Source organism: Heloderma suspectum, chromosome 1 (assembly GCF_057233095.1).
Source record: "Heloderma suspectum isolate Gila_16-S chromosome 1, 16-S_ref, whole genome shotgun sequence".
Taxonomy (NCBI): domain Eukaryota; kingdom Metazoa; phylum Chordata; class Lepidosauria; order Squamata; family Helodermatidae; genus Heloderma; species Heloderma suspectum.
Genome location: NC_139458.1, coordinates 329449398 through 329475341, shown reverse-complemented (window position 1 = coordinate 329475341; position 25944 = coordinate 329449398). Strand labels below are relative to the sequence as shown.

Here is a 25944-nt window from a genome sequence, read left to right as displayed (position 1 = left end):
AATGGATTAGAGACAAAGTCTCAGGATGCTGAAAAAATATATGTGTTTTTGTTCCAAGAAGTAGCCCTACGTGTTTTGGCCCTTCTTCAGGGGTCAGTTTTACTATACATAAAAATTCATGCAGAGATCTCTGAAAAAGATTGTCTTCAAGATTAATCCTGTGACTGAATTTGGCAGTGTGGAATCAAGATAAGAGTTGCAGTTTCTGAGCAATTATATGAAATGCTGCAGATCCTTCCTATTTTCTGCACATATTCTGACATACCATGGATAGCATGGGGAAGACAGCCCATTGCTTGTGGGCTGTAATGCTGTGATGGGAGGTGCAGGCATCTTGGGACTTTCCAGATAATTAAATAAAACCCTAAGGTGTATGTTTAGTATTAGATTAGCGCTTAGCTCCAGTGTAGCCACAGTAGCCCAGCATCCAGTTTCCATTGGGGAATATCTCTGCTAAAGAAGGGTAGGTTTTGCTGTCTGGGTGAGTTCTTGCTCTGTTGTTAGTAACTTTGGGTTGTTTTGTAAATGGGGCTGGATAATGTGCTGCCTTGGCTCCCTGAGACAGTACACAGCCCGCAGTAAAATTTGAAGACAAAGCAAAATAAAAAACAAAGGATCCTGGAATGCAGGAGATGGATAGTTGTTTTTTTTTTTTTTTTTTACTTTTTGTAGAACTAGCTTTATAGCAGTCTGGTAGCACATGATGTATATAACATCAACTCTACCCCCACCCCCCTGGATATCGCCAACAAACTAATTGCATTATACCTATAATAGAAATGCCACCAGGAGGCATAATGTTTGGACCCTGCATAAGAAATGGGTAACTGCATTTATTAAATATGTGGAATGTTTTGTTCTGCAAGTGATAACATCCATTGCACTTTTTCTGTACCAGCTGTGATTGGACTACTTTCCTGTTCAAGAGTTTTTGTTCTGAGGACTACTGCTTTGAAAGCCTAATCAACTCAAAATCAGTGGGTTAATCTGAGTCTTTTACTGCTGGTGGGAGTTTCCTTGAACACAGTGCCTCCCAGAATAATCCTGTTGATGAAAAGGGAGACAATTTTTGTTGATGCCCCCACAGTTCTAGAGGGCCTCCAGCCCCCTTGAGCAGATTTTTGGGGCACATAACGGAGGGTGGGAAAACTTTTTGGAGTGAAGAGCATAATGCTGTATTTTATATTATTTTGTATTATTTTATTTTAACTTCTGTAAACCGTCCGGAGAGCTTTGGCTATGGGGCGGTATAGAAATGTAATAAATAATAATAATGTATTTTTTCTTTTAAATATTTGTACTGTATTATATTTTTAACTGCTCTATGGCATTTTACTTTTTTAACTGTTTGTAATCTGCCCAGAGAATATTAGTTATTGGGTGGATTAGAAATATAATTAATAATAATAATACTTTGTGGAACCCTTTAGAGGCCACAAGGGTGAGCATGTCAGTGCTGGGTGGTGCCAGGACACACCTACCCACTCACATCTCTAACCCTTCCTCTCTCATGCACACATGTCATGTGTGTACAATTGAATGGAGAGGGGGGGAATTGGTGAAGACCATCTTGTCTCCCATTCAGCCTACAAAAAAGCTCTGTTGGATCAAAAGACTTCTGCTGATGGAAGGAGATCTTCTATCAGTTTAGGTTTTTACTGGATTCAACCCAATGTTCTTAGAAATCTGGGAGTGTAGATGGAGTTATTCTTGGTGGTAACAGAAATAGGAAGGGAAAAATGAAAGAAAAATAAGTGTTGTAGAGGTTTTCCTGGGAATTTGAACTATATTTTTAAGTAAATATGAAGCAGTCAGTTGCTTTTAAACGGGCAAACTCTGGCTGTGATCTAGCATGTCCCATTGCTTTAAGTATTATTTTTCATTGTCTCAGAAGCCATTATTTATGGTTTACTTATTTGCTGTTTATGTAATTGTGCAGTGTGTATTCATTTGGCTTCCTCCAAATGAAAACATCCAAAAATATTTTTAATTTTTTTTTCTCATATAAAAATTAAATAAAAAACAACAACCAGAAGTACAATGCCAAACAAAAAACAAAGTACAATGAAGAGCAAGTACTATCCACTGCATGTGATACTGAGTCACATACAATTTGCAATATAGTTGTTTAATCTCATCCTTGGTTGTTTGTTCATTGTATTCTGTACCACTCCCTTTTTCCTCACTCTGGAACTAAGTCTGTCGAGAAGTAGGAGCCCACTGTAAGTGGTCTAGGAGCCTGTGAAGTCATGCTCATACTGGATAAAAGGTTACTAGGTCTCCATAAAGCTGTGGATTTTTTTTAACCAGGAAGTCTAGATGGGGCTGTTAAGTCCTCAGATAAGGCTACATCACAAATATTATTTAATGAATTCCTCAAAGTAACCAGTTCCTCAGAGTGAACACAGCACTTGATTTCCAGTCCTAAGCAATAACTAGATGTGCCACTGTAAGAAACAGTGCAAACAAATCTTTGTGTAAGATTGGCTTAGGGGTGTCAAGATGAAGAGATGGCCACATTTCTTGAGGATAGGGGTTACTTGCTGATTAGTAATCCACTATATGTGTAGGAATGTTCATTGTGGTGCAATATACCCTCTCCAATATCCAGAAGACAATGATGGATTGATACAGCTCAGCTTCAGTAAAGTGTAGTACCAACAAAAAAAAATTTCAACACAGATTCACGGATTTCCTCTGAAATAGTATGGAGGGGCTGTCTGTTCTGTAGAGATTCCCATGCCGTTTCATTGATTCACAGCCTGAGTTCCACTTCCCATACTATTTTGAGCCCTTGTGAACCTGCTGGTCACTAGGGTTCTGTAGATCTCAAAAATTAGCCGCCTGCTTTTCCCCTTTATATGCACACATTTGGCCTCAAATGTTGTTAGAGAACTAAGGGGAGTGTTTTCCTTAAATATTTTGTGTGCTTGTGTACATGTAAACAATTGAATTGGCATGAGTTGAGCCCACTTCACTTTACAGCCCTGTAGCTTTGCTGCTATCTGGACCTTTATCAGAAGGCAGTCATGTTGATATAGATCCCATAGTCTATATAAGCCCTCTGATTCGCAATCTGTGTACTGCCTCTTTTTATCTGGGGTTATAAGCAGGATGTTCTAAGAATAGGAGGTGGGGGGGAAGGTAAGGGCACTAATATATGTGATCAGTGTTTCCAAGCTTCTAAGCTGGTTCTGAAAAATGGAATCAAGATGCCAGAGGCAGAGCCCTGACAGCTGAAGTGACAGAAGTTGCTTCTATACCTACTCATGGCAATGATGCTTTTTATTAAAATGAATTCTATTCCTGGTCTTATAGACTATATGTTAATATGAATTACTTCAGTTTATATTGTGCTATTTTAATATCTGTTGAAATAACTGAAAATAGAGTTGGAGAAGTTTGATTTTTGCTCCAATCAAAGGAATCATTAATTGTACAATATTTCTGTTTTGTAATTTTAGCATGCTTATTACAGCAGAACAGTGGTGTTAAGGCTACTTGAAAAGAAATATAAATCTCTGGTAAGTCTGTGGTTTTCCAGTTCAGGTTTCGGGGTGACTTTCAGAAGGCCAAAATGTGGTTTAGAATTCTGTTTCATTCAATAAAAGATTGTCCTGGGGATATATGCTTTGGGGCATTTTGGAACTGAGGTTAACGAGATCTAGAGTTTACTGAGGTTAATGAGAACTAGAGTTTGTCAATACAAGAAATGAAGTCTGTATCAATTACAACTGAACTAAGATCTCAGATTATCATATGCACTCCTTGATAGATTTTTGTACCAGCGTGACCCTTTAGGAAGTTTTCACATTATAATATGATGCTCTGCAGAGAGATACTTTATATTTCAGCCTTTCCACTTATATACACACCTGTCAATACAAAATTTGCTCTAATCATTAGAATCTAATGAGGCAAAGCCAAATTTACTAACGAGCTGAGTGAAGTGACGTTTGGTTATTGGTTTGAAAGTGAGTTAGACGGTATCAGGCATTTGCTTTGAAGTTTGATACAGTTTGTCATTTTATTCTTCAGATTATTGCATCTGTTGAACAGTGTGCCTCCTACCTGGAAGCTTGTGAAACAGCAGTTGATGGAACAGGCAGGTGTAATTCTTTCTCCACATCACATAATAGTAAGTTATGTTTCCAAGTGCTGAATAATATATATGTACTCAAAAAGTCTCTTTATTGCTTACATTTTAATAAACTGTGTAGCAGTGTACTATCAGAGTGTTCTTTATGAGAAGTGATCAGTATAGGTTCTAACTCAAAATATCTAAATCACTTTTCAGTCTGTAGGATTTTTCCTTTGACATAGCAAAACCAGTTTATTATTGGCAGTTTTGTTTGCATAATAAATATCTTATTGTTTGTTATGGTAGTGAATGTTTGGAGTTTAATATACAAGGAGGGAGCAAAAGAAGCATAGGTTTATTGATAAAAGTTATCTTGTCTTTTAAGGTAATAAACAGAAGAATTTTTACACAGCAAAAGAATTACAGTATATATATTTTGTTCATTCCGTGAGCCTCTTAGGCAGATTGTTGATATACAAACAAGGAAGAAAACTGTTTCCTGTTCAGCTGAAAAACAGAAAAGGTATGGCCATGTTGAAAAAGATGACGATTGGTTTTATAGATGCTTTTCCAAAGTTTTTCAATTTTGTTTCTGGTGCTTTGCACAGCTAACTTCCTACAAAAATCAGTGGGTTGCAATGTGGGAGGGAACTAGGAGTAATGGTGCTGGGCCAGCTGGCTTAAAGGAGATGGAAAACAAAGTGTAACTTTAAGGGGTCCCTTATTGGACAGCCTGATGCATTATTGCTTTTGCTGCCTGGTGCATTATCTTATTCCCTTCCTACACAGAAGGACAAGCTCCAAAATCCTGACCTTTTTATAAAAAAAAAAAAGGCAGTGCAGAAAGCAGAAAGGTTCTGCTGTTTGCTGTGACAGTGGCAAAGCTGAGAAATAAGTTCAGAACACAGCTGCCTGTTTTGGGCATAATGCTAAATTGTGGCTTAGATGCATATGAGCAGCCTTGGGTTCTCATGCTCCCTTCTCCTCCTTGGGAGTGGGCATAAGATGGAGATAAGAAGCATTTGTTTTATGTTTTAAACTAACAGTAGTTTATAATTATGCCCAAACTGGGGAGAGCTCTGGTTAGTTTAAACTAGGATTTGTTGAAATAAGGCAGAATCCTAACCACGGCTTATGAATCTGGCTTGTTAACAAACCATAGCTTAAGTTAACCAGCATTTCCCCCATTCAGATGTAGTGAAACTCTGGTTAATTCAAAACATGCAATCTCCTTGTAGCCATGCTGGAAGAGCAAGGGGAGGACATGAGGCTGAGGCTTGCTTCTTCTCATTTGTGGAGTGTTAAACCATGGTTAGGAAAATAGGAAGCTGCCTTATACTGAGTCACACCATTGGTCCATCTAGCCCAGTATCAATGACTGGGAGTAGTTCTCCAGGGTTTCAGGCAAGATTCTTTCTTCACCCAATGTGGAGATGCCGGGGATTGAATCTGGGACCTTCTGCCTGTAAAACATGTGCTCTACCACTGAGCTACGACCCCTCTTGGTGTTATGTCTGAAGTGCGCTGTGGAGATGTATGTGTTATTATCTTGCAACAGTTTTCCCCAGCCTGGTACCCTCCTGATGTTTTGGACTACAACTCCTAGCAGACCCAGCCGATATAGCCAATAGCCAGGGATGAAGTTCAGAACATGTGGAGGGCCCCAGGTTGGAGAAGGTTGTTTTACAAGATTATCTCAAGGTTCTTCATTTGTTTTTCATGACCTATGGCTATTATAAAGAAAACCATTGAATACGTTATTTGCAGGAGAGGAACATGGCTCCTGACAAACTTTTTGACACTGCTGGAATAGCTCTTTTAGTAATTACATAATTATGGTCAAATTATTGGCTTTAGTATGTGAAGCTGTAGGAAATGGAAGGGAAGCTACATCAATTAATTTGAATTTGTACATACATATTGTCCATGCATTATAAGCAGCAGCACTTTAAAGTATTTTTCCTGTTTCCATAGATTTGATGTCTCTGACAGACCTTGTCATAATGTTTACTCGTCTTATCTATTGCTCCCCAAATTGCCCAAAGAGTCTTACTGTACATTCAGGTAAAATTGACCTTTATAGTTGCTCCATTTAAACTTAGAAGTTTTTATATTATGTTTTACTGTGTTATTGTATTTTATGGTTTTAAGTTTTATTTTGTGATCTGCCCAGATTGTTTTGACTAATGGATGGTATAGAGATGTAACAAATAAAAGTAAGTAAATATTATTCCTTAGTTTACTTGCTTTGTGAAGAAAGGGCTTCCCCCTTTCATATTTGTTCTTCTCTTCTGTATCTAGCCACAATTATATTGTATGTAATATGAAGACAGACTGGCCCTGTTCAGACATAATGCTAAGTCATGATGACTAAGCATTTTGAGCTAACTATGAATGGCTTAGCGTGTTGTCTGTGGGGCATTTTTCCAAATCACGGTGGCTACATAACCATGGTGTAACCATGCTCACTAACCATGAGCTACAATAGTGTTAGCGGCCCCTACCATGGCTTAGCATGTTGTCTGTCAGGCCCCTGTGGTTAATCAAGCGCTACCATAGAGCTCTGTGGCAAGAGTGGTTGAAAATGGTCCTGCCGCTCCTGCTAGCGCACAAGATCTCCATGGTCAAAATCTGCCTAGCAACACATGATGCGGCAGCCAAGAGTCAGCTTCCTTGCTGTCCGTCCCCGCCCCGGTACAGAATTGGAAAAGCACACGGGGAACAAAGTTTTCAATCCCATGCCACTACTGTCAGCACAGCAACCTTGGGCGCTCTAGGCTCCCAGGCACAAACAGCTGCTGTCACCTCAAAAAGCGAAAATATCCCTGTTCGCCTGGCTCATGACCAAGCAGTGTTGTCCCTGTCTCAAACTGTGCCCCCCACCAAAGCTGCAGACCCCGTAGTCCCCACTGCCAGTAAGGCCAAGCCCCAGTATGTGCCAGGGCCCTGGGTACTGTGGGCAGATCCACTTCACTGTCCTGCACCGCTGTGGGAGGGACAGGCTGAGAGCTGGGGCACAGCATATGGTGTGGAAAAGCCAGACCTTGTTTCTTCGAAGACATGCAAAAAGCCAACTGGCGAGAGTTTTATCTTCAACACCACTTCTCAAAAAAGTTATCTTGCTAGAGGAGAAAGTATTCTATGAATGTAAAGATGGAAATGACACTATTAAAGCCAGCTCACAGGTTGGGTGTCTGGCAGCGGGACAGGCCAGGGCCCTGCACGCCATGACCCATTGGGGAGGAGGCTGCTGCAGCACCAGCCCTAAGATGGACACCCATGGCAGCCACAAGATGGCCGCTTGCTCCGCTGAGGCTACTGGGGTGCACGGCTGGAGGACTGCGGGGTTTTGCAGGATGGGGGTTGGTTAGGGAGTGGTTAGGCTAGCCATGCTGCTGGCTGTGGTTCCATGCACATGTGGCTTGGTTAGTGGTAGCCACCATGCACCGTGATTAGTCTAACCACCCTTCCCCAAGTTATGTCTGAACAGTGCCATTGTCTCTTAATTTTTGGCTGGAATTTGAAGTGAAGAAAGATGAGGGAAAAGGAATAACTTCGGTTATTTTATTTTCCTTCTGTATTTATATTGATCCAACATTATTCACTACTGTTTTAAAATATCTTTTTTTTTTTTAATTTGTCAGGCAATTATTCTCCAGCTGGCCTCATTACTGATGTGCTAAGAAATCTTTGTGATCGAAAAGAATGTGCAACTGAATGTCTGTATACTAATACAGTGATTGAGGCGCTTCTTCAACCAATACATTATTTACTGAATGGGACAGAGGTTTGTTACATTTCCTCTGAATAAACATAAATACAATTTAGCGTAGAAAAATATTGTAGCAATGATCCAGTTACAGTCAGGTCTACTGAGGTTCTTTCATATGGCTAGTTATCTGAAATAACGAGTGAATGGGGATGTACATTTTCATCTGCACTGCAAGTACATGTGGGAATTGAATTGGGTACATTGTGTCTGGTTCTGTATCCATACCTGGTCTACATGCATGGCTGCCAATCCAGCAAGGAATGAGGAAGCCTGCATCAGAGCCCAACAGTGTAATCCTATAATCACTACTCAGAAGTAAGACCTGTTGAGTTCAGCGGGGTTTACTCACGGATAAGTGGGTTTAGGATTGCAGCCTATATCTCCCTTCTTGAATCAAGGCACTTGTCTATAATTGTACAATGCCTTCCAGGAAAAACAAATGACATTTTGGGAATTAGAATTAACTTTTTCATAAATACCACAACTTTTCACAAACCAGAATGCCTTTATTTTATTTGTGGTTGCTCCTAAGTAATCACTTAGAGTGATGAAAATAAAGTAAATTTCTACGAAGTTGTACACTGCACTGTGAAATAGAACATAATGGGCTGGATCCAGACTTACTGTTGTGCACCTTCTGTTCATGGAAGTGAATTGGATTCAATGGAGGCTCCCAATCCCCTATCTGGACACTCCTGCAGGTGGAAGGGGTGTGTGGGGAGAATTCTCCACCCCTGCCTTCAGCTCCCAGTGCCACTTCCCACAGTATTACAGTGGGTCCCCTGGCCCTCTAGATCAAATTTTCAGAGGCATAGAGGGCTCGGGGGGGGGGGGGGAGAATCTTCAGAAATTGCTTTTCTCCTCCTTTCGCCTGCAGGAGTGTCCAGATTGTGAAGTTCTGTACAATTCTGGATCCAACCCATTGTTCACCGAACTGAACTGTAATTAAATTGCAAGAGCTAGTGTTAACATAGACCTTGAGTTCTTGGGGAGCTGGAGAGAGGGCGTGAATTTAAGGAAAGATTCTGAAGAAGGCTGTACTTCATTTAAGTGGAGGTGTTTCAGTAAGGGAAGGAGAATGGAAAGAATGTGTGCTTAACCTGGGGTGTGAGCCTGTCTTGGAAGTAAGACCCATCCATTTCATTTTTTTATCTTAAATTTGGAATAAACATTTTTGTATTTTCAAGGTGCTTTATTAATTGTATATTAATGTATTAAATGTATATTAATCCTCAAAGCTACTGTTAGATAAACATCAGCTGTTCTGTTCAGCTAGTGGGACATTAGAGCTGCCAGGGAAATGTCTTGATTAAAAACCTCACATTTCATTGACATATATGGATTTATAATGTAAAAATCCAAAATTTAGTCTTGTTACATTGATTTGCCTTTAGTTACACAAGATGTGGGGGCTCTGTAAACCATTTAAATTCAGATATTTGAAAATATATACTCAGGTCCATCTGCATTATCCAGAAACAACTCTAATACATATAGCTGACATTTTGGCAAGGATTGCTGCTATAGATGATGGTCTTTCACTTCTTCTTTATGGAGGAGAAAAGTCCTCTGCCATGGAGGGTACTAGGTAAGGAAACACGTTTTAAAGAATGAAAATAGTTTTGCGTTGTCCATCATGTCACTAATAAAGTCTGTATATGTTTGAGAAAAGCTGTCATGAATGGGATTGTGAAGTGAATGGCTAGCATATTATGATGGTCATGCAAATGCAGATAAGGGGACATCCCTTCACCTCTTCTGTGCAACACTTGAACTGGTTCTTAGCCATTATCTTCATATTATTTCTCATTGGTCACACTTCTATTTATTGGATTAGTGATTGACTGGGTTCACACAACATGCTAACTTCTACTCAGTGGTTGAGTGTGGGTTGTTGTTGAACTGTGGATTGTTTGTTGAACCGTTGGTTAGCATGTTGTCTGAACCCAGGACAATTTCCATGGGGTGGCTTGTTAACTATGCAGAGCAGCTTATTTTTCATGAACAGGCCACCTTGAGAACCCATGGTTTATTGCTGGGCTTTTCAGGATGATTTAGAAGCCACACTGCATAGTTAACAAGCCAACCTGAAGAAAATGTCCTGGATTCAGACAACACGCTAACCAGTGGTTCAACAACAACCTACACTTAACTACTGAATGGGCATTAGCGTGTTGTGTGAACAAACCTTATGACTGCATTCAGATGTAACAATAAACTATGGTTCATCGTATAAATTTGCCTCAGGCTTTTGCACTCCCCCTTCCTTCTCCTACTTTGGTGTGGTCACAAAGAGGAGATGGGATGCTTTTACTTGTGTATTTGACTATCTGCATTACAGACTTATTTCTGTATCTGGGCAAACTGGTTAGGCTTAACAGATGTTTACAGGAACAAGCCAAGTTCAAACCTTATGAAGCTGGCTTGTTTCATTAAGACTAACCACAGTTAAAGGTTCAGGTATAACACTAAACTATGGTTAATTGAAAATAGAATCAAAAGCTTCTGAACTCACAACTGTACCAAAGGAAGAGTGGGGAGAGTGCACAAGCCCAAGGCTCATTCATGTAACAATAACTATAGTTTATTGTTATGTCTGAATGCAGCAGTAAATTGTCTAAGGCAGCGTTATCCAACCTGGAGCCCTCCAGATGTGTCACACTACAACATTGGCCATGCTTGCTGGATATAATGGGAATTGTGGTTCAACACATCTGGAGAGCATTGGATTAGGGAAAGTTGGTCTAAGGATTATGGTTATAGATTTTGAAGTGAAGGCTTTATCCAGTCAGAGTAGGCCAACCCCCCCCCCCCCGAAAACTTGGAAGTTAGCTCTGTCCTTCTAAAAATAGGGGAAAATCATAATGTAGCCTCATTCATTCAGAATGTCCAGCTCCTGTATTGTATATTATATTGCTAAGCCATTAATATCCTTTTTTCACATATCTGGGCACCAAACTACTGTGAACAAATATCACATTAATATATCATAATAAAATAAGGCTGTATCATAATATGGGTTTCAAACTTAAAAAAAATACTGCTTTGTCAGGGCATATTGTCAAAATTGATACATACATGTTGGAATTCAGTCTCTGCTAATCATGAATCTGTATTCCTCAGTAAATAGGGCCACATTTGCAAATCTTGTTCCTGCCCTTAATGTACAGTGAAGCAAATGATGAGAGAAAATTCTAAGCTTTATTTCTGCAAAGTCACTTTCCTGTGTGCCCCAGCAAGTGCCTTTATTTAGAAATAGTACAGAGTAAAAATAAATTCATAAAGGTATGATATACCCTACAAGGAAGTTATATAAAGAAGTTTCAGCATGGTTTGTTGTCCCAGCAAAATGTCGAATTTCAGGGGAAAGGATAAGTGCCAAAAAGAACGGTCAGAGTCCCAGTTGCTATCAATGCATTAATATTTTAATTACTAATTGAAAGTTCCTTATTTTATAACAGCACAGCCAAGTCAATAAAACATTGTTTTTTAAAAATATTGCATTGTTTGTAGTCTTAGGGGTGCACATATAATCGTTCAGTTTACAAAGAAGCTTCTTGATGAAGACATTTCTGTTTTGTCTGGTCCTGAGATGTTGCCAGTCGTCAGAGGCGCTTTCATCTTTGTGTGCCACCAGATGTATAGTACCTGTGAAGGCTTAGAGGTGCTGCTACCTTATCACTTACATGGATCTATTGCTGAGGCTTGGAAAAAGGTAGTCCTATTCTTGTTATACAAAGCATACGCATAGAAGTTATAGAAAGGGTGTGTGTGTTTTCATATTTAAATAGTATTGTGGTATTAACTTTATATGGAGGGGCACCTTAAATGTACACTAACATTATAATAACACAGAGCTGTTTGTTGATTGAGTGTGCTGTCCTTGTGATAAGAGACAGCTGTACATAGTGGAGGGAGCTGTGATTTACATGGATCCCTGCAGCATGTACACATGGTTAAAAATAGACAAGTATGGACCTCACAAACTGGGAAATACTGCCAGTACAGTATGCAGGTGTGAACTTGCTAATTTACATAAAGTGTGAAGTAGCCCTGAATAGATGTTGGAAGCTTACAAGATTACATACAGTTGTTAAGTAGATGTGCATTTCTCTTCATTACTCATGCAAGTCCAGTGCTATGTGTCTTGCACAAGGTCACAAGAGTTACACCAGAAATATTCAGGAGGTAATTTGCGATGTCCATCTCTTTCTGAAGATTTAGTCAAATATTTATGTGCATATTTGCTATGTTAGTAAACAGAATTATTAAGATTTTTCTACTGTACCAAATAGCCTAAACTTGTACAATTTTTTTTCATTCCGACAGACTAGTTTGCTTTCAGAAAGAATTCCTACTCCTGTAGCTGGGGCAGACTGTGTTTCATCAGTTAACCAAGAATCTCAGAGCTTGTAAGTACTTCTTTTATTTTCTGTCCGTATATGTATGAGAAAAATGCTTAAATCTCAATATATGGGGGTTAGATAACATTTTAAAATTGGGCTCTATAATAAAGGATTTTGATGAGTAGGGGGCAGCAATGAAATGCTGGAAGAAAAACAGTTTAGGGTGCAAACCTATGGGTTGCGCCCTGGGTACTTGTAAGCCCCCAAACTTGGAGGATTACGAGTTATTCTATGCAGAGAGGGAGGTGTGTCGCACCTCCCACGCTGCACTTTAACTAGATGGTCGATTTTGCCTGTCTAATGGAGGCTTTGGGGAGGGGGAGGGAAGGAGGCTGGGGCGGCGATAGGAAAAGGTGTAAGCCAGCTGCTCTGGCCTCCTCCCTTTCCCGCCCCCAGGAATGCTTTCTTTCCCCGTCTCCATGCTCCATTTACCAAGCACGGAGAGGCAGCTGGTGTGGTTTTCTCTGCGCTGGCTACGAGGGGGAGGGAGCAGGGGGCTCAGTTTCATGGCTTCAAGGTTGGAGCCCTGTCTTTGAGCATGCAGCCAGGAAACCGAACAATCCTATGTCCCCCAGATGCTGTCTAGGGGACATAGGATTGCTTCCTCCATGCCCTACACAACCCCACAATATTCTTATTCATTCATTCATTCTCTCTCTCTCTCTCTCTCTCTCTTACTGTCCTTTCCCCACCTGTCATTCCTTTCTTGCTCCATCCTTCTCACTCCCTCCTGTGTCTCCCATTTCTCCTTTTTAATTCTTCTGTCTACTGTTATTTGTCCTGCCATTTCCCCATCTCACTGTTTCTGATCCATCCTCTCTGATTTACTTTCCATCTTTCCCCCCTCCCTTGTCCTTTGTCATGTCTGTCTCCATAACCCCCTCTTCTTCTTTTCCATTGCCTGATTTTTCCTCCCAGCTTCATCTGGTTCTGCTCATTTGCCTCCCAGCCCTCCCTGCTTTCTAATATTGTTGTTACTCTTTTGGCTCTTCCTCCTGCTTCTACTCACCACATGGAGAAAAGAGTGTGTGCAGTGGCTTTTTGATGTCTAGCATGCAATCCCTGATGGATTATGCATGTAGTACATGCATTCACAGTTGCTTCAGCCAATTTGGGTAGAATTTGCTCCCTTTTAGGGTTGATGGTACTGTTTTGGCTACATAATGATGAGCATTCACCCTTTGACATAGATATTATAAGGGCGGATTTTGATGATTTATTGTCGGTTCAGCTTCAGTATTTAAAGGGTTTATGAATTTCATGTGTCAGTCCAATGATTCACACTTTTTTTTTCAAGCACCCCCCCCCCCCCCCCACACACACACACATTCCTAGAAGAAGATATCTGGTATAATTTCCTCATAATAATGACATGCAGTTTAAACATCCTATATATTAAACATGCAGATTAAAACAGCCTATACATTCTATTTAATTTTCGTATACTGACATTATTCCATGCAAGATATACTGGCCAAGGCAATGAAGACATCACCATTTCCAGAAATATAGTAATTATTGGTGGTTTCCCCTCCCCCACAATGATGTTTAAATAATTTTTAACAAGCATTTTTCATCTTCGGTGTCAGCATCCAATGGCTATTTAAAAAATGAAATGAGTCATTTTGCTGTCAAACTATAGGACAGCAATTAGTTTATTATTTTAAAATACACTGTTTAAAATGATAATTCCACAGAAAAATGTATCATTGTTAAGAAACCCGTTTTTTAAATTATGCAGTATGTAATATAAAGTCCATGTTTAATAGTGTTTGATCTATACAAGAAACATTTTCAATGTTTTGATTTTTAAAACATAATGGAAACATCAGCTTTCTTAGACTAAGTAACATTTTAATATCCTGCATTGTTACTAATATAAGAAAACTGTGACACATCAACAGCTTCAAAAATGAAAGAAAACAAAAGAACAAACCCTTTCCATTTATAAAATGTATGTGCTTGAACACCTGGAGGCAATTTTTACTTGCCATAGCAAGTGGGCAAGTGGCTGTTTTCAATATTTATTCGTTTTTTTTGTTTTATTTTACTACATTTCTATACCGCCCAATAGGCGAAGCTCCAGTTTTATATATAGAATGGGGTACAAGAGTGTGTGTGGATCAGTGTGTTAATTGGATTGTAAACTACGGGTGGGAATGGTAGCACCATATCTTTTCTTGAATGTATGTAACAAAAAAATCTCTATTTCAGGATTTATATCTCATTGAATACCCAGTAGCTTGTGGATAAATATGCATGTGTATTTACATGAAATACTCCATAGTTTCAATTTCAGTATGAAGATAAATTTGTAACCAAATTCAGGTAGAAACAGCAAACATCCAGATATTATAGTACTAACTGGCCTAATTAAAAATATCCTAATTGGAGCAATCCGCTGTACAGCTTATTTTTCTGTAAGAATATTTTTCAGTGTAGCAATTTAATTTTAGAGATAGTTTTCTAATATCTCTTAAGCTAGTGTTCTCTGCTAATTAGTTTGCACTGCTAATTAGTTTGCACTGTTGCCTTTACCCCTTATGTAGTGGAGAATAAAACTTGGGTTCATTCCTCTTTTCCCAATAGTAAATACAGAATGCTGTATACCTTGGTAGAAGTGACTTTTCATATGTGTGATCTGTTATTCATATTTTATTGGGGGTTTTACACCATTCTTTCCATTTTTAAGAAAATTTAATAGGTTTGTTAAAGGAAACACTGAAGGCCCTTGCAGAAGTAATGCTTGTTTTCTGCAAACTACGATTTGCAAACTGGAAGCCAGCCTTGGGAACAGGCTTTCTATTTCCCTCCCCCCTCTCCTCTCTTCTCCAACACAGATTTCCCCCTTTCTCTTTCCTGTTCGGCCTTAACAACATTTACACCGCGGCGGGGCAATTTGTGACCCTCCAGGTGTTTTGGCCCATACTCCCATCAGCCCTCAACATTGCCGTGCTGTGTCCAGGGTTAATGGGAGCTGTAGGCCAAAATATCTGGAGGGCCGCATGTTGTCTAACCCTGATCTGCACCCATGCTAACTATGGCTAAAGTCAACAAGGGTTCCCATCTTTACCAGAGCTTCAGAGGCCCTTTTCCAGATGTCCCCACAGTTTATGGTTAGACAAGTTAGTTTTAAGTTTTTTTTATTCTGCTGTTCCTATAATATGATACATGATTTTTATTGTTTTTATTGTTTTAAACTGTTTACATGAACTGTTGATGCCCTGGGTCCAGTAGTACTGAAGGATGGGGTATACATTTTGAAAAATAAACAACACTAAATTTTGATTAAGACCAACAAAGGAAGGAAAGTGGGGAATTTGCACCAGAAAGTGGGGAAAGGAGCTTGTATTCCTGAGGCTGGCTCCAGGTTTGCAGACCTTAGTTTGTAGCAAGTCAGCATTAAATCTATGTGCATTCAGAAGCAAATCCTATTGAACTCTCTGGGACATTTTCAGTCTGTAAGTGTAATAAAAGGAAATCAAATCACATCAAACCAGGGACAGAGTACCATGAGCACAAGAACTCTAGATTTAAGCTCTTGCTTTGACAGCGACCTCTTTTGAATATGGGAAGAAGTATTATTTTTAAAGAGTCTGTTATCCTTTCTCCTTTTCAAAAGACATGGGGTGGTCTGTGGCCTGTGTGTTTGAGGGAAGTGTATCTACAGAGTTAATATCCCAACATATTACATATCAAAGAGAAACTTTAGACCTTCAGGGGAGACAGTTGCACTGTAGGTAGAACATTACGTACGTAGAACATGATTTACTAGATGAATTAACTGCATTCAGATGGTAGATTGGACAATATAGGCAATATTGAATGGAAACATTTTCATAATAGAAATTATATGCTATTAGAGTAATGTATGTTCTTGGTATACCAAAGAAATCTTTTGTGCAAAAACAAGCCTTAAAGAGTGCTTTTACATGGTTGCTTAATGTCCAATGAAGGTGGACCAATGAGGGTCCAAAGTAACCAATGAGAGTTGCTTTGTTTAGTTTGTTCTCTTCACTGGGTTTTATCTGGTTGTTGTGTTTTTTTCAGCATTGTATTGGAAGAGACGTTGTTGGATGACTTGCTCAATTTTGCTGCCACACCAAAAGGGCTCTTGCTGCTACAGAATACAGGGACAGTCAATGAATGTGTGACCTTCATGTTCAACAGATTCACAAAAAACCTCCAGGTAGGTATCATTCTTAAAAAAAATAGAATATAAACTCATGAAACATTGTTTTCACTACTCGCTTTGTTTGAAAAACGTTTATTCCCTATACATAAATTTTCTCTGTCAGAGCTATATAGTAGCACCAGAATGTTAGGGTCTAATGATACATTTGAACTGAGAACAATTAATTCTGTAAACAAAGGATATGTCGTATGTATATATAATGACTACCAGTACTTTGTCTCACATAAGTCATGCTCCTTCTGTAGAGCTGACGTATTTGGGGCCTTTAAATTAATTCTTGGTTATAATTTGTTTGTGCCAGGTGAGTGGATATGAAAAGTTTGGCTATGGAGTAATAGTTTCACAAGTGGCTGCAACTGCTTCAGGTGCTATAGCTCTACAAAGTTCAGGTAATTTTTGCTAATCCATTGTATTGTGAATGATCATGAGTAAGGCTTAGTAATATAAGCTTGACTTTTGTCTGCACCAGGGCCCCATGCCATATATGATTCTATTTTATCTTTATTGGACATGAAGCTAAACCATAAATGGGTGTTATGCATCTGAGCCTCAGGCTTGCACATCTTCTTCTCCCCTCCTCTTCCCCTTGTGCGTGGGAAATCCCATCCTCCTTTTCTGGTTTGCAGAGCAAGCACAAACCATAGTTTGCTGGCTTGGATAAAGGCGGGAGAAAATTGTCATGAGGGAGGGGAAAGAGGGAATGCTCCTGGCCAAGGATCCAACCGAGTTCATTCATATAATGTCAGATCATAATTTGCTGGGAAGCCTACCTTTTTGTGTGTTTGCAGCATAACAATGTTGTAATGAGGGATAAAGGAGACTACGAGATATAATTCATAGGTATGTGAGTGTGTTATGTCATCAGTTACCCTTAATTTGGTATAAATTGCTAAGCATGTGGAAAAGAAAATGTGCTGGCTTCCCATGTGAATATAACAGAAATCTCCCTGTCCATGCCAAGCTGATCTTGTGTGTCTGTGCTGCTGATTTGTCAGCCATTTTCAGGGAATAGAGACCTTCCCGTCTTGCAGCCTTAAGTAACCTGATCCTTTCCAGGTCCTCATTTCATGTATTACTTGTGATGAATAAGGCCTGGAGAGGATCAGGCCGCTGGATGTAGGAAGGAGGGCCTCTGTTCTCTGTGCTGTTGTCTGGATGCAATAGCATCATGCATTCACAGTGTCAGTCTGTCAGGGTAAGGTTCTAATAGAGTCTTACTGGGTACCCCATTGTAGCCCTTTCCTCACAGGGTTCATGATTAGACCCATTGTTCCTGTTTCTCAAACTTTTGTTATCTGCCTTGGGAAAATAGAAATGTAAATAAATATATATTAAGTGATGAGCTTTAAGTGCACAACTTTTTTTCACAGTGGGCAGTATCCAGTGTTGCTGCTGCGCCAGCAAGAATGATTGCAAGCAAAACGGGAAACAAGCTAAAACTACCACTTCTGGAATGGGACAAACCAGAGGAGCTTGCGGAAGGAAGCTCTGCTGACATATCCCATTCTGGAAGTGGTAGTTTCAGCCAGTTTCCTGGGTTACACTAGCAAGCACTACCTTCACATTGTGCTAGCAGTCCTACCAACTAGTGCAGTGTGTTTAGAGTGGGCAGATTGCCAGCACTGGATACTGCCCATATCTGTCCAGACACCACGAGGTGCACTGTGGCAAAGTGCAAGCTTTTTAATGAAGAACGGAGTCTCCCAGAACAAAGTCCATTTAAGCAGAGTCACTCCCTGGGATGTGTCCCAATATATTTTAACATATATACTGGAAAAACAGCTTATATAAATAAACCCTGAAGAGACCATATAAGAAATTGTGCATGTTATGAAAGAGGGGTGGTTTCATTGTTCAAGAACTACAGCAGGATTATCAGATTAGTACTAATAATGGAAGGTATTCTACGTGATGGTGAGTGAGAGAAAATGTTGTTGCTGTCCAATGTCTTATGCTAGGGTCTCTGTTGTGGAGTATAATGGAGTCTCTGTGAATAAAATATTATCTTCCTAGGATTTATAAAAGCACTTGTTACTGAACTGTGGGGTGTTCTAGAGTGTGGAAGAGATGATGTCCGAGTAACTCATCCCAGATCAACACCAGTGGATCCTATTGACCGAAGCTGTCAGAAGGTGATTTGACCTTTCTTTTGCATATTCCTGTTTGAATATGTTTAAATGAATCATAACATTTTCCTTGAAATTTTCTTTAAAGTTGCCTGTAGCTTGCCATATCTGAATTAGGTGTTGTAGTGTAGATGAGAATTAGAAAAAACAATAAAAGAATAGCCATGGCATTAAAAGATTGCCATGCCATACTGGGCTGTGACTCACTTTTTATTGTATGGCTGTATGGCCTTCTCTTGTTAAAACTGATTAAGGTGCAGTCTGGTTTCCTAAATCAAATGAAAAAGGTGCACTAAAGTTTAGTGTTCATATTTTCAGAGTTTAGCAGCTTAAAGAATAGAAGCAAAATCAGTTCTGGAGGAGTTACGTGTAATTACATCAGGATGTTTTCAACTTCAGTAAATATGTTTCAATCAATCAGTTTTATTATCTCGGCCAGAGGCCATAATACAGAATGCAATTACTAACATCTACAAATAAAGACAATTATCCAAAATAAAACAATACCCATATAAAAGTCATGATCCACGTTTCTTCCAAATAAGCACCACTTCAGCAAATAACATGTTCTTTGGCAGAATTTAAATGAGTGTATTTTGCAAAATAACAATAAATGGTTGCTCTGCTTTATAATGAAGTTGGTGTTGCTTTGTGAAGCATCAAGTTCTTTTCTAGGTTTTATTATAAGTCTCCCCCCCACCCCAATCTTTATGTGATACAGCAATAACTTTCTTCACTGATTTTTATTTTTATTTGGCCAGCTTCTATGTTGGGTACAGCAACGTGTGATTATTTTTTAAATTGCATTGTTCAAGCTGAGAGAAAGAGCTTCACTTCTTTGTTCTGTGAGCAGCCTGTTCTGCAAATGCCCTAAAACAGGGAACCTAGTTGTCTAAGTTGGAATGAAGGGAGAGCCGGGGGGTGGGGGTGGGGGCAATAGTATAGCCTCACCACTTCTATTGAGCAAATAAAGGCTGTGCTCTGCCAGCTATTGGCATCATGCCACAGTGCAAAGGGGCTTTGCTGAAGGTGGCCCTTAGTAAGACTTGCATTACACAGTCTGCCCTCCAGATTTAAAGTGCAGCTTAGCTGATACTGGGTGGCTAAAGGCAGCAACAGTTGATCTGTGGCAGCTTCTGATGTGAATCTTTTCCCTTATTGCCCATCCAACAGTCAGACTGGCTTCCACCTGCTTATCCTCTGTCCTTGCATTGCTGCCCCTCTAATTGCTAAATTAGGTTAAGGCAAGTTTTAGTCTGTTTTCATTCCAGGGATTGTATCCAATGTTAAGAGTAGATGCATTGAAATAACATTGTATACAACCCCAGGGGTTTCCACTGGATTCTCCTCTTGCCTTCTTTCCGCAGTAAACACCCTATAATTGTCCTTAATTGTCTGTAAATAGGCTTGCTCTACCCCACATGTATTCTTCTCTTTCCATTTTGTGTAACTCAGAAGCTTAAAAACACCACACTGACTAGAGTTGGTCCAATAAAAAGTGACACTGGACACTTTATAGGGCTGGATCCAGATTTAGTCATACTTAGAGTAGTCGTAATTGAAATAGTGGGACTAATTTAACGCCCATTGATTTCGGAGGGTCTGCTCTAAGTATGACTAAATCCGGATCGAGCCGTATATATTTTATATATCATATTTGTGAAGACCAAAGTAATGATAATATTTTTTGCAAGAAGCTTTAAATGCCACTAAATATTTTGTTTACTGTATCACCATGTTTCCTGCTTTAGTCTTTTCTAGCTCTGATAAACTTGTTATCCTACCCTGCTGCTTATGAACTGATAGGTGATCAAGAGATACCTAATAAACCAGAATATTCTCTTCGTGAAGTCCCTACAGATATTATTGTAAGTAGCTTTTCTCTTATCCTTTTAAAACAGCTCTGTAGAATGATTATTTTGCCATGATTAAAGCAAGCTTAATGTAGCTTTGATTTTCTATTAAGTCAGTAATAGATTTTGAGTAAGTTTTCAGTCTTTTTTTATTGCATGCAGCATGAGGGCAGTATATGCACAGAGTACTCCATGTGGATCTCGTTTTTCTATTGTAATGGGGAAAGTGTAACACCTGAATCAACAGAACCAGCTTTCTCTTGTCTTGGTACAAATCTATTGTGTAAGCAATAGATCTGATTATAACAGAATTCTTCTTTATATAATATAACACAGTATATGTGTAGAACTCTGCATATCTAAATAAATATAATGTTATTACAGCCATTGTTGAAAGAGTCTGATTTTCCTTTAGTTATTTTACTGTTGGCCTTGGGAGATACTGTGTTTAGAGTCCCTGTGCTTTTGTTATGCCATCCCTGAAGATAATTCAGCCATAAATATCTCTCTGTTCCTTCTTCAGTGATGATAGTTTGCATCTCTAGACCCAGTGGAGGGTGTGCTTAAATGCATGAGATGGACTATGTGGTCAACCAGATGTTTGCTTTTCAGAATGGTGATTTTTAAAGACCTCACAGATTGCCCCTGCCCCTCCTGCAGTTCATGGCATGAAAGCATCTGCTTGGCCTAGTTCATTCTGTTCCTTTTTTATACTGGAAACACACCTTAGTGTCATGTTGACTAAGATGCCATGAGATTTTAGTTGGGTAGCACCATCCCCCTGGGATGCTTAGACTGTATGACTATATAATATAAAGCTGATTAGCTGTTGTTCAGGATTTCTCCAATTTTCATATACCTGAGTGCTATTGTGGGCAGCATAAGACTTGCCATTCCATTTGAAAACATCAGTAAACTGGAGTTTTGGATAACTTCCTTCCTACTCTACGTTGATGTCACAATGTAGCTTACAGTGAAACTGCTGCTGGTTTTCTGCTTTTTAGAGTGTAGCCATTGAAAAAAATGGCTTTTTTTGCCCTACCCCAAATGGCCTGCATATTTATGGTTCCACCAGTTCCACAATGATTCATTACCTTTATGTTCTACGTGCACATGATTTCTACCTTCCCTAGCATATGTAACGTTGAGTATCCGTATTCTTATCTCCTGTGCTTCCTGATTTAAATCATACAAAGAATTCACTATTGGCTCTGGAAATATCTTTACTCAGCAGTACACAAAATACTATTTTATGTTTCAATTCATAATGAATGGTTTAATTGTTGGCCACTTCTTGAAAATGTAATGGCTGCCTAATAAATTAATAACAATAATGATACTTGGCAGTTATACTTAATGCTTTGGAGTGTTTATAGTGCATCATATAAATTATTTTGTTGTAGTTTGTACCACAACATGAGAGGATTAAAGCTGGACCTTGGCACTGCCAACAGTTCTGACGTTAACTGGCAAGCTAGGGTACAGGGCCGTACGTTGGCTGTGAACCTGATATTTTAGAGGTCATATGATCTGGTTTAGATGAGGCAAAACATCACCGTTGGTCACATAGCTCCCCAGCCATTTGCTCTTCTGTCTTACCTGGACTCAGCCTCAGTTTGTGCTCCCTCATCTAGACCAAAACCGAGTCCAGACACTGGCACAGGGGACTGGCTGCTGTACTTGGTTCAGATGAAAAATTAAAAAATAAAGTAGTGTGTCAGTATATTTTTAATATAAATATGAGAATGTCTATAGTGCCTTTTCATTTCTAACAAATACTTAAGGGTGCTAATAATGAAAACTGGGGGGAAAACAAATTAAAAAAACAATAAAGCCAACTTTAAAAGAGAATAGAACAGAAAGAGTGGTAGATAAAACAATTCATAAAAGTAAACAGGAATAATCAACTGAGCTGGAATAACTGCTGTAATAAAAATATCTTAAGGAGGTATCAGTATGCTAACATGGAGGAAGCCAGATACATCGCACAGGGCTGGAAGTTCTACAAACCAGGTGCCATTGCAGGGAAGCTGCTCTCATGTGTCCCAGCCAGGCATACCTCAGATAGAGATGGACTCACAAAAGAATCTTCCAAGTTAATCTCAGAGCACAGGCGGGATCATAGTGGCTCCTGAATTCTGCCACCTGAGCCCTCTGTGCATCACAATGGAAATAACCTCTCCAGGCAGATCCACAAGGCACCAACATTGTCAGAAGGCTCCATTGTACAGTAATACAGCACTTGCTTTACATATATACTGTCCCATGTTTAATCCTCAGCATCTTCAGGTAGGGCTGAAACTGTGTTCACACAACATGATAACCCACACACAACCCACAGTTGAGAACCCAGGAATAAACTATGGGCTCTCTTCATGGGTTGTTCATCGTTAACAAACCATGATTTGTTAGCACGGCTCGTTTTAGACAACACGACAACCCGCGTATCAACAACAATCCACGGTTCAACGACAACCCACGCTCAACCCAGACTCAACCTTGAGCGTGGGTTATTGTTTTTTGTGAAGCCATTCTATATTTTTCCCTTTTCCTTCTGTGGGTTTTATGGTTTGCTAAGCAGATCTTCAAACTGTGCCCAGTTCACTTTAAAGATTCTGTTCAATCATATATGTATCATATTTCATTCAATCCCCATTTTTAATCCTATTAGGCAGAGATTGCTTTATTGGCCCTGGTTAATGATATGCTTCTAGAGAAAGACATTGAGAGTGACACTGCCGATTCTCCTGGGCCTTCCAGTGGCCTTTAATACTGCTGATCCTCAAATTCTTGAAATGGTTGTGAATAGGGACAGCTTGATCCTACGTATCAAACTCAGGAGGGCTGTTTCTGTTCTACCGTATCAGAATGTGTGGGCTACCACTACAAGCCTTGCATGTTTCTGACTTGCATAACAGTGAAAGATGCTGTCCTGCTTATATGGTCCTGCCAGCACGAGTATTCCTGCATATGTGTCATGGCAAATACATGAGTTGCTAGAGAAGACATTGTGAAATGAAACTATTCTGGGACAGGATAAACACAAAGGTCATAGTGTCAAATCTCCCTTGGGCATTCACATCTAACCTCTCAATCTGTCCATGAGGCTTTGGGAAGGAGATACTTGAAGAGTGGAGACCTTCCTCTAGACTCCCACCCAGGTCATAGCTAGACAGAGGGTTCAGCTGCCTCACTTGCAGACCACTTTGTGAGTCATTTAAGGTGTTAAAGTACTTTGGGTGTACGCTCAAATCAAACTGCAGTTTCGATATGTTCATAAATGTGCATTCTTTGTAGAATCTTGGTTCTCTCTCATTACCAAGGCTGCCTAAATCCTTTTCTTTTAGGAAATAAGCAAACTTCCAATTAGGAGCTTACTTCCTTTATGGGAACTTTATTCTATAACTATTCACTATATTTTCCTGCTGATGTACACACAGATCTAAAAATAAATGCAGAAAGTATCTGATAACTGCTATTTTATGATTCTGTTTGCCTAGCATTTTGCTTTGCGTCAGAGAACCTGACTTAAATGAAAGGGAAGAAAATATATATTTTTTCCCCATGAGAACAGTTTATTGAATTACTTTTTCTGAACTTAAGAGATATTTTCAAGGAAATGTAATAACTAAATTCATATATTTAATATACTTCCTCTTTCTGGTCAATTGTCCATATACTTTAAACATCAGTTTAATAAAGATTGTTGAAGAATAATAATGTCTGTTCAAAGTGTTGTCACAAATTAATAAATTGGCTTTTATATTTCAGGATATCATTGACAGACTAATAATTGTGAATACGGAAGCTAAAATTCATTCATTATTCAATTATGAGCAGTCACATATCTTTGGACTGAGGTAAGATACTTGTCCCTTTCCCAAAATGTATCATTGTCAGGGTGGCAGTGATTGGCAGGGTTTGTAACAGGAATGGATGCTCACCTGTAAGGTCTGGATGCTGGGGAGTCTGAAAAATTAGATTTCCTAATGGCTCAAAATGACATCAGTCTCCCAGACTCCCTGGCAGGAGTTGATTAACACTCCTGAGAATGTGTAGTTTTCCCTCAGAGAAAGTAACCCAGCGTGTTCCCAAGAAAATAGCTAAAGTAATTGTCATTAGGTTATGTGCTTGTCCTTCTTTCTGAACATAATGACAAGCCTCAGGTTAATTTTAGCTTTTGATTTGTACCCGAAGTGCCACAGGGTTTTCTGTTAGTACGTAAAGAATTTAAATTGGATTCTTTGCTTTGAAAATATATTATCTGAATTGAAACCATTATTCTCTTCCAGTAATCTCAGTACCTGTCAAGACTAGTTTTTAATATAGTTATTTTAGTTCATTTCCTATAAGGCATTTTGTATTTGGTCTTCATGGTTTCTCTCAGGAGGGAGCACTGCATGGCATTCTGCTCATCCCCTTTGCAGATCAGGTCAGGTCAGGACTGGTGAGATGTGGGATATTTTCAAAAGACTGTTCCTCTGCTATACCTGCCGAATTTCAGAGCATAGGACTGGGTATAGATGCACACCTCTCTGTCCTCTGTTTCCTGTTGTCTCTTATTTATGGAATATTATATCTCTGCACCAGCTACATATGCTGAGATGTTCCCCATGACAAAGCGTATAACTACTCGTTCATGATAAGTTATATGGAATACACCACTAAGAATTTCAATCCTGAGGGTATACAGAACCAACGAATACCAGTGATATTCGGTTACAACAGTGTTGTTTGGTCGTTTCTTGGAAAGTAAATGACTTTTTTTTTTTTTACATCCTATATATACCAAACCAACTATTGCCACAGTGAGATTTGCAGAACGAAAAAGAAACAGTGGGGGTCAGCCTCCCTAAAAATAGCATAGTGAGGGCTAAGTATGCTTAGTGACCATGGAATGCTGATGTGCTGTCACGGAGGAGAATGGAAAAATGGGGGAGAGGGGGAACGGAATGGAGTATCTTGGTATTTGGTGTTCTTTGTCTCCTAGCATAATGATATTTGTTTCTGGGAGTCTTCATATATAGTGCCACAATTAATATTCAGTCAGCCTATTACCTGTAATTTTGTTCATATTTACTGCAAATTATACTGGATGTTGTAGTAGTTCTGATCTTTGTTTGGAAAACAAAGCGTATTGTATTCCATTTTTCCCTTCCTATTGAAATTTAATTATGTTTTATGAGAGGTCTTTTGCAATAGTCTTAGTGAGCTCTGTTTTTTAAATTAGTGCAGAGTGACTTAGAAAATCTGAGGATTGTCAGTTTTATTTGAGAACTACAGATGAAGGATCACTCAACATGCCAGATTTTAATGAGTAAAGGAACTTTCTGGTTGTTAGAGTTTCACGTTTGGTCTGTTCATCAACAGCATTTACAGATAATAATATGACTGACTGCATTTACAGGAAACAAAGAATAAAATAAAATGATCTGTCAGTCATGATATGCATACAAGCACATATATTTGAATTTGTTTTCAAATTTCAAACAACATATCTAAAGCAAGATT

The 25944-nt window shown here is 39.2% G+C and overlaps 1 protein-coding gene across 4 annotated transcripts in view; it reads left to right on the top strand.

The window, feature by feature from the left end:
• The window catches only part of TBC1D32 (TBC1 domain family member 32), a 95111-nt gene that overhangs the window by 26232 nt on the left and 42935 nt on the right, over window positions 1–25944 (top strand). For all 4 annotated transcript variants that reach the window (XM_084827416.1, XM_084827415.1, XM_084827413.1 and 1 more), the window contains exons 11-23: window positions 3465–3524; window positions 4039–4138; window positions 4467–4604; window positions 6056–6145; window positions 7726–7868; window positions 9311–9441; window positions 11367–11568; window positions 12183–12265; window positions 16310–16448; window positions 16756–16843; window positions 18468–18586; window positions 20332–20448; window positions 24205–24293. In XM_084827416.1, coding sequence (XP_084683542.1) covers window positions 3465–3524; window positions 4039–4138; window positions 4467–4604; window positions 6056–6145; window positions 7726–7868; window positions 9311–9441; window positions 11367–11568; window positions 12183–12265; window positions 16310–16448; window positions 16756–16843; window positions 18468–18586; window positions 20332–20448; window positions 24205–24293 — 1499 coding nt within the window. The remainder of the gene's footprint in view (window positions 1–3464; window positions 3525–4038; window positions 4139–4466; window positions 4605–6055; window positions 6146–7725; window positions 7869–9310; window positions 9442–11366; window positions 11569–12182; window positions 12266–16309; window positions 16449–16755; window positions 16844–18467; window positions 18587–20331; window positions 20449–24204; window positions 24294–25944) is intronic.